Genomic DNA, 14,068 nt, shown 5'->3' with positions numbered 1-14,068 from the left:
ACATAAGGTGGGGGGACTAATCCTGCCTTTTACCACCTAGTCTGTTTATTCCTTGTCTCAAACTTCTGCAAAGAAGCCCTTTCAGGGGTCTGAGGAACAGCACCAGCCCCTGGTTGTGACCGTGTTCACAGGGGTTTTAGGATGAGGGAAGAGATGAGGATCTGACTCCATGTTTCAGAAGGCTTGATTTATTATTTTATGATATATATTACATTCAAACTATACTAAAAGAATAGAAGAAAGGATTTTATCAGAAGGCTAGCTAAGAATAGAATAGCAAAGAATGATAACAAAGGTTTGTGTCTCGGCTCTCTGTCCAAGCCAGCTGACTGTGATTGGCCATTAATTACAAACATCCACATGAGACCAAACAATCACAGACCTGTTGCATTCCACAGCAGCAGATAATCATTGTTTACATTTTGTTCCTGAGGCCTCTCAGTTTCTCAGGAGGAAAAATCCTAAGGAAAGGATTTTTCATAAAAGATGTCTGTGACACCTGGTCACGGCTTTCTCCCCTGCCTGCTGCACCAGATCTGCAGCTCCTGCCCTGAGCCTCTTCCTCCAGCAGCTGGAAATGCAGCTGTGACTGCAGCCCAGACACAAACCATGAGCTGTGTCTGGCACAGAACCTCCTCTGTAACCCCAGAGTTGATGGCAAACATTGTCACATACAACTCTTTGCATGTTGATGGCAAACATTGTCACATACAGCAGCACCACACATCTCTTTCACTGAGCTTGCCAAAGACAACCAGAAACCCTTAAGGACACAAATTATTCCTCTCACACAACTCCTGGGGGGACAGCAGGACATGTGAGACAGCCCTGACACAGCCACCACCCAAGAGAGTGCTTTTCAAGCAGGATTTAGTGTGACAGGGAGGGATCAGTCCTGCTGCAAACTCAATCTCCCCTTCAAAGGCCAACCCTCCCACAGAGCTCTGGAAATCAAACCTCCCACACAGTTTTTGAAACACAATCTTTGATTCAATTAAGGAAGCCAAGATCACTAAAGCAGGCTGGAAACAGCATCACTGAGGAGAACATCCAGGTAAAATCAGAATTATGCTTCCAGGGGAAGTGATAGAAATCACATAGGTAGACATGATGGACAATATATAAAAGACGGAGGTTTTTTTATTGGATGGGCATCTCAGAACAGCTAACTCTAACAGTCACACACAAAGACCTTCTGTCTAGATGCGGCTCAGCTCCCACAAATTCACCTGGAATGTTCCCACTGTGTTTGAGAGGGTTTGGCTTGGGAATTGAGTATGCTGGGAAATTATTCCAGAGCTTTTGCCAAGCTGGAGAAGTTCCTTTCTCAGATCTCCCTTGTCCCACAGCAGCTCTGACCTGCATCTCAAGGACTTCACACATACAAACACTGACTCCTAGGGGGAGTAAGGCTAGAAATTAAACACAGGGCCTGCAGGTACAGCAGGAATAAATTTATAAAGCTTTACAGAGGCTTTGCATGTTTGTCTTTACACTGCCAGCACAGCTTCCCATGACTGGACCATAAATGGACCTCTTAAAATGTCAGAAAAGTTAAGTCAGACAAATGTTCTGAAGTAGCAAAGAGGATGATGAGCAAATACACAACTCCTTTGTCCCCACAGGACAAACATCCCTGCACCAACCCATCCTGGGCAAAGGGAACTGAAATCTGCCCAGGAATCTCACCTGAGAAGTCTTTTATTGTCCAACCTTGGAGCAAGACAATACTAGGCTCTGGGAATGAACGAGCAGGATTGGAATATCCATATTTTCCCCAAAATGACAAGTCAGGTCACGCTGTCTGGGACACATCCCAGTTTTTCCCAGTTGTCACTGGTGAACTGGGATTCCTCAGGAATGACCCTGCTCTGTGTTCAGCTCGAGAGCCAACCCATGGCTGGCATGAGGGATTGTCTCACGCAGAGTGAAGAGCAGGAGGGGTGAAGGGTAAAGGAAGGAGGAAAGGGATTTTCTCTTACCCAGCCCCTGGTTCTGCTGCTCCCACTCAATGGTGTCAGGAACCTGGTAGGACACCCCAGCCAGCTGGGCCACAGGGTTCTCCAGGCCAGCCAGGGGCTCCTGGGAGGTCTCTCCTGGAATTGTGAAGCCTGGCAGGTCCGTGTCACCCTCCATGCTTTCATCCATCAGGTCTAGGTCTTTGTCCTCCTCGTCTTCCTCTTCCTCCTCCTCTTCTTCCTCCTCCTCCTCTTCATCCTCTTCCTCTTCCTCACCCTCTGGCCAGGGAGACAGAAAAGAAATGTCAGGGAACATATTGAACTAGAGCTCAAAACAGGAGAGCAAACTTGAGTCAGCAGACACACTGCAGTAGTAGTAACTGTACTATATATTCTCCTTATGGTTAAGAGTTTATGCAATTGCAGTTTAAACTGAAGTTGCAATTCACAGGAGATGATTTCACATCTTAACATGGGGAAACTTCAGCCCCACAGCATCTCCCTGTAATTCAGCACGACAACGTGCAAGGACAAGAGTCCAAACCTAGAAGCAATTTTTTACCCTGGAGAAACAAAATCTTGAAACAGAATTGTTTGGATTCCTTGGCATTGATGTTCAAAGCTTTAAATGAAATCTTGTGGCTGATCATTTTATTTCTGAACTGGACAACAGTTTCTGTGGGAGTGGGAAGCAGAAGGGTCACAGATCTCTGTGGGGAGCACCAGGCTGAGCTCCTCCAGAGCAGAGCAGCTGCAGAAACCTGTCCCTGTTCTCTGGCAGCAAAAACACCCACAGGGCTTCATCTGGAGGAGCTCATCACCACTGGAGCTCGCTGGGGAACAACGAGATGTCGTCTCAGACTCTCAAATTAGTGGGAAATATGGTAAATTTTTAGTTCCTAGCAGCAGGGTGCAAACAAGGATGTGCATGTGCACAACACCTGGGTTTCTGTAACTGCAGAGCTCCCTGCTTAACCCATCACAGAGAGATGCTCTTCCCCTGAATTCTGATCTTGGACGCAGCAATGAGTTGGTTCAGTGTTTAACTGATTGACTGAGTCTTTCCCAGCTCTGGAAAGGGCACAGCTTTCAGGACCAGGTTGCTCCAAGATCCCACCTGGCTTTGGAAAGGGCTGGGAAGAAGGCATCATAGCCAACACTTCACAGGAGAGCTGATAAATGAGACTTTGATGAAATTCTTGTGAATTCAGTGCAAGGTCTCCCTGCCCATGGAAGGTGGGGGTAGAAACAAGATGATCTTTAGGGTCCCTTGCAACCAAAACCATTCTGTGATTCCATGAATTCTCTGCTACAGCAGATACCCATTTATTCCAAAACTGTCTGTACTGTTAACATATGGAAAAATAAATATTTAAGTCAGTATTTCATCACTAAAATGGCAACACAGGAACCACTCTACGGGATCAAACCAAAGGCTTTTTCCTATTTTTTTTCTATTTTTTCCTATTTCCAACCACAACTGGCTGCAGATGCTGAAGGAAGTCTAGAGCAGGGCAAATACAGAGCCAGTCTTCCCACAGTTTTGGGGTTTTTTTCCCAAGTTATAGTTACCAAAGTCTCAGGGACATCCTCTGCCAGAATTTGCATTGGAGCAATTTAATAGCTGCTGATGGAGCCACCCACCAGGGGAAGATAATATCTGGAACAATGGCATGCTTTGAATTTCTCACAGTTCCTTTTTCAAGGCTGAAAATTGAAACACAGTATTTATGCACTTTTATCTAATTTACACCAACTCTGCTCAGCCCTGAAGAAAAATTCCCTCCTATTGTAGTCACCCTGCATGCAGGCATTAAAAACTAACAAACCACCCTTTGTTAACCAAATCCTTTATTTGTTATATTTGTCACCCAAATATTTCTGCTGTAGTTGTAGCTCCTATAGGTTGGTGGCAATCCAACCTGGATTAAATGGCTTCCAAAATTTGGGATATCACATGAGATGGGAATATGAGAAATCAGTGGCTGCTATAAACCCACTGTGCTGTGCAAGGGCATCTCCCTGCCCTGGAATTCAAGGATTTGCTCCCAACCACTGCATGTTTTCCTCAGCTCACCAGACAAGACAATCCCAGTGCTGCCTTTCATTCCTGTATTCCATACAAATGAGCTGCTGCTGCTGGGATTCAGCTGCATCACCCTGCTAGAGACTGGCTTTTGGTGCCTGGAAAGATCATTCCTACCACGCACAGCATCTAATGGAGCTCCCAGGGACACAGCTAGCCAGCCCCTTAAATTCCCATTGCATTTTAGAGGCAGTTTCTGTATTGTAATGTGCCCAGCATTTAGAATCAAATTGGAATTCTCTGTCAAAATGAATGTTGTCATACAAACCACACAGCTGTGAAGCTGAGAGTGGCACCTGGAGAGTGCTCACTGCAAAGACAACTGAAAACAGGTCTTTTCCCTCTGCTGAGAGAAGCACAGCTATCAACAATCCCAAAAACTACCAGCAGAGACCCTGAACAGCCAGAAAACCAAAATATGAACAGAGCTTTCCCCTAGACTGGGAAAATCAGCCAAGAGAGAACAGGCATTGGGTTTTTATCTCTGAAAAACTGCTCTGGGACAAGGGGTTTAGAATACCCAATGTAAATTTTCTTTGATGGAACTTAAGGTTGTTTTCTCTTGTCTAAATTCAAGGATTTTCTCCTAAAACAAAACCAAACTCTTTCTCCAGCAGCATTCACCTCAAGAGCCAGGCTAGAGACTCAGTTTAGAAACACAAAACTATTTTAAAGGGGGAAAAACCACCCAAAATGCTGCACAATCCCAGAATTTACCACTAGAGACTTTGAACAGCCAGAACACCAGAGAAGAGGAACATGAACAGAGCTTTTCCCTAGACTGGGTGGGAAAAGCAGCCAAGAGAGAACAGACACTGGATTTTTACCTCTGAAAAACTTCCCTGGGACAAGGGTTTTAAAATACCCAATCTAAATCTTCCATGGTGGAACTTAAGGTTGTTTTCTCTTGTCTAATTCACAGATTTCCTCCTAAAACAAAACCAAACTGTATGTCCAGCAGCATTCACCTCAAAATTGCTCTCACACTGAGCCATGCCAGGCACTCAGTTTAGAAACATAAAACTATTTTAAAGGGGGAAAAAACACCCAAAATGTTGCACAATCCCAGAATTTACCAGCAGAGATGTAAACAGCCAGAACACCAGAGAAGAGGAACATGAACAGAGCTTTTCCCTACACTGGGTGGGAAAAGCAGCCAAGAGAGAACAGGCACTGGATTTTTATCTCTGAAAAACTTCCCTGGGACAAGGGTTTTAGAATACCAAATCTAAATCTTCATTGGTAGAACTTAAGGTTGTTTTCTCTTATCCAATTTCAAGGATTTTCTCCTAAAACAAAATCAAATTGTATCTATCTCCAGTAGCATTCGCCTCAAGAGCCAGGCTAGAGACTCTGTTTAGCAACACAAAACTATTTTAAAGGGGAAAAACCACCCAAAATGCTGCACAATCCCAGAATTTACCACTAGAGACTTTGAACAACCAGAACACCAAAGAGGAACATGAACAGAGCTTTTCCTTAGACTGGGTGGGAAAAGCAGCCAAGAGAGAACAGGCATTGGATTTTTATCTCTGAAAAACTGCTCTGGGACAAGGGGTTTAGGATATCCAATCTAAATCTTCATTGGTAGAACTTCAGGTTGTTTCCTCTTATCCAAATTCAAGGATTGCCTCCTAAAACAAAACCAAACTGTATCTCCAGCAGCATTCACCTCAAAACTGCTCTCACACTGAGCCATGCCAGGCACTCAGTTTAGAAACACAAAACTATTTTAAAGCGGGAAAAAACACCCAAAATGTTGCACAATCCCAAAAAATACCAGCAGAGACTCTGAACAGCCAGAAAACCTAAGAAGAGGAACAGGAACAGAGCTTTTCCCTAGACTGGGTGGGAAAAGCAGCCAAGAGAGAACAGGCATTGGGTTTTTATCTGTGAAAAACTTCTAAAAGGGTTTTAGAATACCCAAACTAAATTTTGCTTGGTGGAACTTCAGGTTTCTTTCTCTTAATCCAAATTCAAGGATTTTCTCCTAAAACAAAACCAAACTGTTTCTCCAGCAGCATTCACTTTAAAATTGCTCTCACACTGAGCCAAGCTAGAGATCTGTTTAGCAACACAAAACTATTTTAAAGGGGGGAAAACCACCCAAAATGCTGCACAATCCAAATACTTATCACCAGACACTCTGAACAACCAGAACCACAGAAGAGGAATATGAAGGGAGCTTTTCCTTAGACGGGGTGGGAAAAGCAGCCAAGAGAGATCAGGCACTGGGTTTTCATCTCTGAAAAACTGCTCTGAGACAAGGGTTTTAGAAGCCCCTTGTGATTTTAGCAATCCCAGCGACACACACCTGCCAGGATGGAGTGCTGAAGGCACAGATAGCCATCTCCCTGTCTCCAGAGCCTGCAGGCAGCCAAGCTGAACGCCCAAATTGAAAGTGCTGAGACCACTTATCACACGTGATGATCACCAAGCTCCATCAGTCAGCAGGCAGGCACAGCAGAGAGCTGTGAGTAATGAGATCCTTGCAGCACAGCCCCTGCAAAGGGGGAAGGAGAAGGCTCTGAGCTGGCTCCCTTCTCCTCCCTGCCTCATTCCTGCATCTGAAATCAGCTTTTTAAGCCCCATCCCGAAATGCCAGCAGCTTGCCTTGCTGCAAGGTGCAGTGCAGAGCACCACTCGGTGGTCACAAGGAGGAAGCTGCACTTCCAAAAAAAAAAAAAACCCACAGACTTCCCAAATGTGGGATTTCAGCAGAGGAGGCACAACTCAGAGTGCAGAAGGCTGGGCATACTCATAAGGTGGGAAATGGGAGTGAGCAGCACGGAGCCAAAGCTCAGGCTGGAGGTTTGTGCTTCACACTCCTACAAAAGCCACATTTTTCCTCCTAAACTGGCACCTTTTGGCCTGCAAAAGGCCTCAGCAGCAGATTGAAGAAAACTTTCCCCTTTCAGTTGGGAAAGACTGAATGCAACAAGGAGTGAAAGTGCAAAGCCCAGCAGATTCAGAAGGAACCCAGAGTTTCATTTGCAGCTCAGTGTGAACTATTTTTGTGTGACATGGAATGATTTTTACTCTGAGATTAGAGTCCAACTGTTAATCCTGCACTAAGCCCCAAGTGCCACATCCACACATCTTTTAAACCTCTCCAAGGATGGGGACTGGGCAGCCTGGCACAATGCCTGACCATCCTTTTATTAAGGAAATTTTCCCTGATATCCAACCTAAACCTCCCCTGGTGCAGAGCTTGAGGCTCTTTCTCCTTGTCCTGTCATTTGTTACCTGGGGAAGCTGCAGGGGAGCCCCAAGGAAAGATCTGATATAAAATAACACATTTTAAGCAGAGTTTTTCCAGCTTTATTAATAGAAACAGCCACCAGTGGGTTTATCATGCAACTCTGAATGGATCCATTATTGACACAGGTGAGATCCAGAGGATGGGATTTGCTTTTTCACCTTGTGCTTGCTCCAAAAGTGAGGCTACAAATCCACAATGATTTCTGTGGTTTAGGCAGAACTGAGACCCCCTCACACCTCCCTTGTGAGGCATTTCCCTGACCCAGCAGGAACCCACACCCTGTGGAATCTGAAGCAAACCAGCAGCATCCGGCAGGTAAAAGCCTCAAAAATCAATTTTTGGGCATGTGATGGCTTGGAAGAAGGTGGAGCTGAAGGCACTGTGCTCATAACCTTGCTGAAGGCAATGGAGCTACAGCAGGTTTGCAGCTGGAGAAACCTTCACTGGAGAGTGATGTTTCTATATTTAGGTATTTTCCATTAATGTTTGCAAACACTTGGATTGCTCAGGAGAGGCAGGAAAGCATTGTTCTGTCGGGCTGAGCACACAGCAGCACAAAGATCTTGCTGTGCCCTGAGCAGCCAGAAGCTCTCAGTGGAAGGTGACGGATTCGCTCAGAGGCACAAAGTGAATTCAAAGTACAAAAAACCCCCACCCCACCAAAAAAAACACCAAAGAAACAAAAACAACAACAAAAAAAAACCCACAAAACAAAAAAAAAACCAAACAAAAAAACCCCCCAAAAAAGCCTACAAAAAACCCCAAATAAATTTTTAAAAAGACAAAAAAACTACACAAAAAACCTCAAAAAAATCCAAAAAAACCTCAAAAAAAACCCAAAAAACTCAACCAAAAAAAACCCCAAAAAAACAACAAAAAATCCCCCCAAAAACCCTACCAAAAAACCAAAAAACCCAAAAAAATCCCCAAAACCCCCCAAAAAAGCTCAAAAAAACCCCAAAGAAACAAACAACCCTAAAAAACCAAAAACAAACCAACAAAAAGAAAACTCAAAAAAACCCCTAAAAAACAAGAAAAAAAACCCACAAAAAAAACCCCAAAACAAATCCCCCCAAAAAACCTACCAAAAATACCCCCAAAACCAACCAAACAAAACAAAAACATCCCAAAAAAACCCCAAACAACCAACCTAACCCAAACTAAAAAGGGAAGAAGCTGCAGGACAAAACCTGCAGTTGTCATTTGCTCTGTCCTTTCCCTCCCTCACACCAAACTCAGGGGATGAAGGTGTTCAAAGGCACCACAGAGGATTGCAGAGATCCCTGCCAGTTTTAGCTGTGTTTTTATGTGGTGCTCAGTGCTGCAGGGTGACCCTGTGTGCTAATACACCATGTAAATGTGTAAATAATGCTGTGTAAATACCAACAGGATCAGGGATGGGGCGGTCTGTGGCACTAAGCAGCCTCTGCCAAGGGTTTTCTCCACTGAGCTTCACTTTCTGCACTGCTTCTGTGATCCCAGCTGATTGTCAAGGCAGGGAGGCCTTTCTAGGACAAATCCTTCATTATTAATGTGCTGCCTGCATGTGATCAGTCAATGTCACCATCCAGCAGCCCCTTTGGCAGCCTGGAAGGACAGAGCTGCTGGGAAGGTGGAGAGGATCTCACCAAGCAGTGCTCCTGAGCTGGGCCATGGTGTGTGATGGCATTCACAGGGGTTTTCAGGTGAGGGAAGAGATGAGAATGTTGATGTCATGTTCAGAAGGCTTGATTTATTATTTTATGATGCACATCACACTAAAATTATAGTAAAAAAAAACAGAAGAAAAAGTTTCATCTCAGAAGGCTAGCTAAGCTAAGAATAGAAAAGACAAGAATGATGACAAAGGCAGCTGCCTCAGGCTCTTTGTCCAAGCCAGCTGTGATTGGCCATTAATTAGAAACAACCACACGAGACCAATCACAGATCCACCTGTTGCATTCCACAGCAGCAGATAATCAATGTTTACATTTTGTTCCTGAAGCCTCTCAGCTTCTCAGGAAGAAAAAAAAATCCCTAGAACAGGATTTTCACAAAAAGATGTCTGCGACAATGGTGGGGCAACAACCCAGGCACAGAAACTCTGCCAAAAATCAGAATAAACCCCCCTGGGATGGGTTCTGCAAGCCCAGTCACCTGCACTGCAAAACCACACAAGGGATTTGCAGGGTGTGGTGTTGTCTGTGCTCTGGAAAAATCAATCTTTTGGGATGTTTCAGCATCTGGACAATGCACAGAGACAGGGGAAGGATGTTGGGAGGAAACCTGGTGGGTCAGACCCTGCACACAAAGCAGGACGACATAACCTTACCTATAGGAGAGAATTACACATCACAGATTAAAGTTGGAAAAGCTCTCAAATCACTGAGTCCAACACTGCCCCAGCACTACCAAGGCCACCCTAACCCATGTCCCCAAGTGCCACATCCAAACATCCCTTAAATCCCTCCAGAGCTGCTGACTCCACCACCACCTTTCAGTGATTAAATTTTGCCCTATTACCCAACCTAAACCTTCCCTGGTGGACTTCAGATTATTTTCTCTGGTCCAAAATCAAGGATTTCCTCCTAAAACAAAACCAAACTCTTTCTCCAGCAGCATTCACCTCAAGATTGCTCTCACACTGAACCAGGCTAGAGAGTCAGCTCAGCAACACAAAACTAATTTAAAGGGGAAAAAAAAAACCCACCCAAAATGCTGCACAATCCCAAAAAATACCAGCAGACACTCTGAACAACCAGAGCACCAAAGAGGAACATGAACAGAGCTTTTCCTTAGACTGGGTGGGAAAAGCAGCCAAGAGAAAATAGGCATTGGATTTTTATCTCTGAAAAACTTCCCTGGGACAGGGGTTTTACAATACCCAATCTAAATCTTCATTGGGCAAACTTAAGGTTGTTTTCTCTTATCCAAACTGAAGGATTTCTGCCTAAAACAAAACCAAACTGTTTCTCCAGCAGCATTCACCTCAAGATTGCTCTCACACTGAGCCAGGCTAAAGACTCAGCTCAGCAACACAAGACTATTTTAAAGGGGGAAAAACCACCCAAAATGCTGCAGAACACACTGCATGTGCAATAACCAGTTTGCTCCCTGGCTTGATGCTGTTGGACCAATCAGGATAAAAATGAAGACAAAAAGTGGTGATTTATCAAGTGAGGGGCACCCAAATCAGTGCAGATTTAATGACCATGACCTGTGAGTGGACAGGGCAGAACAAGAGAGATGAAGGCAGATAAAGAGTTTACATCATCTTGTAACAAAATGCTTCCCCAGGAAAAGGGCTGTGGGCATAGGGCTTTTTTTTCTAAACCACAGAAAAAGTCCCCAAACAATCAAAAAAAAAAAAAAAAAACCCAAAAAACACCAGCAGAGACACTAATGCCATTTTCATTGGGAAAAGCTGTTGGTGTTTTCTTCCAGAAAAGCATTCAATTCAACCCCACTGCCTGGGAACAGAACAACCAACAGGCCAAGAGATAAGAAAACATTTAATTTCAGCTTTATTTTCTAGACAAGCCCAGGCTGGACCATCACAGATGATGAATACTGGGGAGCAGGTCTGTCATTATAGGCTACAGTCTCTGGGTTTTAACTCAGATCCTGTGAGGAATAAGAGGAGCCAGAGGGAAAATGACTGAGTGTTCATTCAGCTCATTTCTGTCTAATTTCCTGCTCCTTCCCCATCCTGATCCCCCTCTTGCAGCACCCCAAAAGCTGCCAAAAATCCCCATGAGCAACACCAGGCATGAGCAGCTCCAGCAGAAAATGTTCCTGCTTCTTTGCACCCACCTCCCTGGGGCCAGGAGGGCAAACTGCTTAATCCTCAGATTAAAACAAACAGAAACTCATTAAAAACTTTCACTCACACAGCCCAATTACACTGCAATAATAGCAGCTGTGGGGGTTTATCTGTTATTTTTGTCCAAGCTTGGAGATAAGCTACAGCATTGAAGGGATATTTAAGTGAACTCTCATTTTTTGGGGGGGGCAAATCTAAACATCTAAAACTGTATTGGAAACATGTAATACAGTTCAAAATTCACATACAGTTCAAAATTCACCCCCCAAAAAAAAATCACATAATTCACACAAAAGAACAGGATCAAGGTGGGTCAGACTAAGAAATACCTGCTGGAGGCAGAAGAGTGGCAGAACATCACAAAGAACAGAGAGCCTGAAGAAGGGAAGGCTCCAGAGAAACTTTAGGGACCCTTCCAGTGCCTAAAAAGGGTCCCAGAGAGCTGGAGAGGGAATTTGGATCAATGCATGACAGGGTAAGAGGGATGGCTCCAACCTGACAGAGGGCAGGGTAAGATTGGAGATTAGGAAGGAATTCTTGCCCATGAGTGGAGTGAGGCTGAGGCTGTACAGAAAAACTGTGGATGTATCAAACACTTCCAGAAGAGAGAGAAGGGAAAAAAAAAAAAAAAAAAAAGGTGGGTTTGATACAAAAAATTGTCACTTTTTCATCATTTCTTGCTACAAAGGAAAAGGAGGGATGAGCCAGCACCTGCTGAGAAGATGATAGAGGTCAACAGAGAGCAGCTTCCATTTCAGTGGGAGCAATAAACAAGATGCAAGAGGAAAGTGTGGACCAAAACCATTTAATAATTCATTCTGCACATGCTTTAAGCCTTCTGCTCCTTGCCAGTTTAATTGATAGCCAAAGAGCTGGTGAGGAACTATAATATCAGGCTAGTTAACCATGCTGGGTTAAGTGCCTGTTTTATTTACACCTCTGCATCCTAATTTAAATTTTTAACAGGGTTGTAGAGATTTAATGAGGCAGATCTTAATCCATACAGTCAAGGTCCAAATAATCCCCTTCACAGCCTTAATTCCTGGGAAAAATACCCTTCACATCCAAAAAAAGAAAAAAAAAAAAAAAAGTTCCTTGTACTGTGCCACAGATGAAAAGAAAAATGGGGAGTTGAAAGTTGAAACATCTTTTATAAATTTATGCAAATGGTTAAATGGCTATAAGTTGTGAAGTATTCAGGAGGAATTTCTACACAGAAAAGGTGATTAAACATTGGAAGGGGCTGCCCAGGGAGGTGGTGGAGTCACCATGGCTGGAGGTGTTTAAGACAAGACTGGATGTGGTCTGGTTGACACAGAGGTGTTTGGTCAAAAGTTGGACTCAGTCCTGAAGGTTTTTTCCAACCTCAGCTGTTCTGTGGTACACAAAACAGCTCAAAGCAGGCTGCAAATGCACATGAAACTACAAACTCTGCCAGCTGAGAGCCATCCTAATTAATTGGGAACACTCCATGCTCAAGAGCTACTTGGTTAAAGCCTCCTCCTCTGGAGCAACTGATTTTAAGTTGCCATTTTCAGAGCTGCTGGCTCTCCTGACACCACACAACAGGCACAGCAGCTCCTGCTTTAATCAGAGCTCTGAGCACCCTCCACAGCCTGCACAGCTCTCCTGACCCCTGAGCTGTGTGAGCAGCTCACTCCCAGCAAGACAGCAGAGGGAATTGCTCCCTGGGAGGGTGGGAGATCCTGGCACAGGTGCCCAGAGCAGCTGGGGCTGCCCCTGCATCCCTGGAAGTGTTCCAGGCCAGGTTAGATGGGGCTTGGAGCAGCCTGGGGTAGTGGAAGGTGTCCCTGCCATGGCAGGGGCTGGAAACAGAGAGTCAAGAGAAGCAAACCTTGAGCCTGCAGGGTTAGATACAGACTCAGCCTCACCCACAGTGGCAGGACCAGAGTCTGGTGAGCTCTACCCAGCAGGTTCCAGCTGGAAGCTGCACAGATTTTGCAGAAGATGGAGCATGGCACATATTCTGCCGCCTCAGAAAGTGCCACCTGCCAAAGGCTGCCAGGCTGGGGATGTGCAGCCACCTCTGCCAACAGCATGGCAGATGCTACAGCACAGGAACCAAGCTGAAAAGCAATGTGGTTTCTTTCCAAAAAGAAGGATGTTGGGAGGCTCCCACAGTGGTCCTAAGCCAGCTGAGCCAGTAGTGTCACTGTCATATTTTCTGGAAAATCCCTTTGCCAGGATTTCTTCTCCTGGGAAGATTAGAAGCCTCAGAGAGAAATGAAAACAACAATTATCTGATTGCTTCTCCTGTGTTTTGCTGCTTTGGAATGTGGTTGGAGATTGTTTACCAACAGGAGCATGTTTGATTGGTTTCAAGTAAATTGTTTTTACTTAATGACCAATCACCATCAGCTGTGTTAGACTAAGGAGTCAATCACAAATTTTCATCACCATTCTTGTTAAGCCTTCTGTATCTTTTTCTTTAGCATAGTTTTAGTATAGCATTCTTTAATATAATCTAGTATCCTAAAATAATAAATCAGCCTTCTGAGAACATGGAGTCAGAATCTCATCTCTCACTTCGTCCTGCAGACCTCACCACCTCAACACCAGTAGCTCTTTGTACCCTACAGAGAAAGCTGCAGTGCTCAGCTTGCTAGAGAGACATACAAATTCCAGGCACAGAGACAAAAACACATAATCAATTCCCCCAGACAAGCAAGCCTTATCCTCTGCTGTGTCCTGTCCCCATATCCTATAATCCCTTTATGGGATTTCTCTGACTAGGAAGGGCAAAGCAGAACCAAGCTCACCAAGGAGTCAAGGCAGGAGGAAATTTGTTCCCCAGCTCATCCCTCCAGAGTCCACCAGAGAGGAGGATTATTTTCATTTTACCCATGCAATTTGATTTTTAAAACACTTTTGCATCCAAGCCAGGTAGGTGAATGCAGAGATGCAATTAACCACAGGCAGTTTGGCACAGATGGTCCCCA

The 14,068-nt window shown here is 44.6% G+C and overlaps 1 protein-coding gene across 1 annotated transcript in view; it reads right to left on the bottom strand.

Moving 5' to 3' along the window:
• The window catches only part of ARMH4 (armadillo like helical domain containing 4), a 64,260-nt gene that overhangs the window by 37,575 nt on the left and 12,617 nt on the right, over positions 1 to 14,068 (bottom strand). The window contains exon 5 of the mRNA XM_059474408.1: positions 1,983 to 2,237. Within this exon, the coding sequence (XP_059330391.1) occupies positions 1,983 to 2,237 (255 nt within the window). The remainder of the gene's footprint in view (positions 1 to 1,982; positions 2,238 to 14,068) is intronic.

This window comes from Ammospiza nelsoni, chromosome 6, assembly GCF_027579445.1.
Source record: "Ammospiza nelsoni isolate bAmmNel1 chromosome 6, bAmmNel1.pri, whole genome shotgun sequence".
In the NCBI taxonomy this organism is placed as follows: Eukaryota; Metazoa; Chordata; class Aves; order Passeriformes; family Passerellidae; genus Ammospiza; species Ammospiza nelsoni.
The sequence above is the reverse complement of the archived record's forward strand: the minus strand, read 5'-3'. Positions and strand labels throughout refer to the sequence as shown.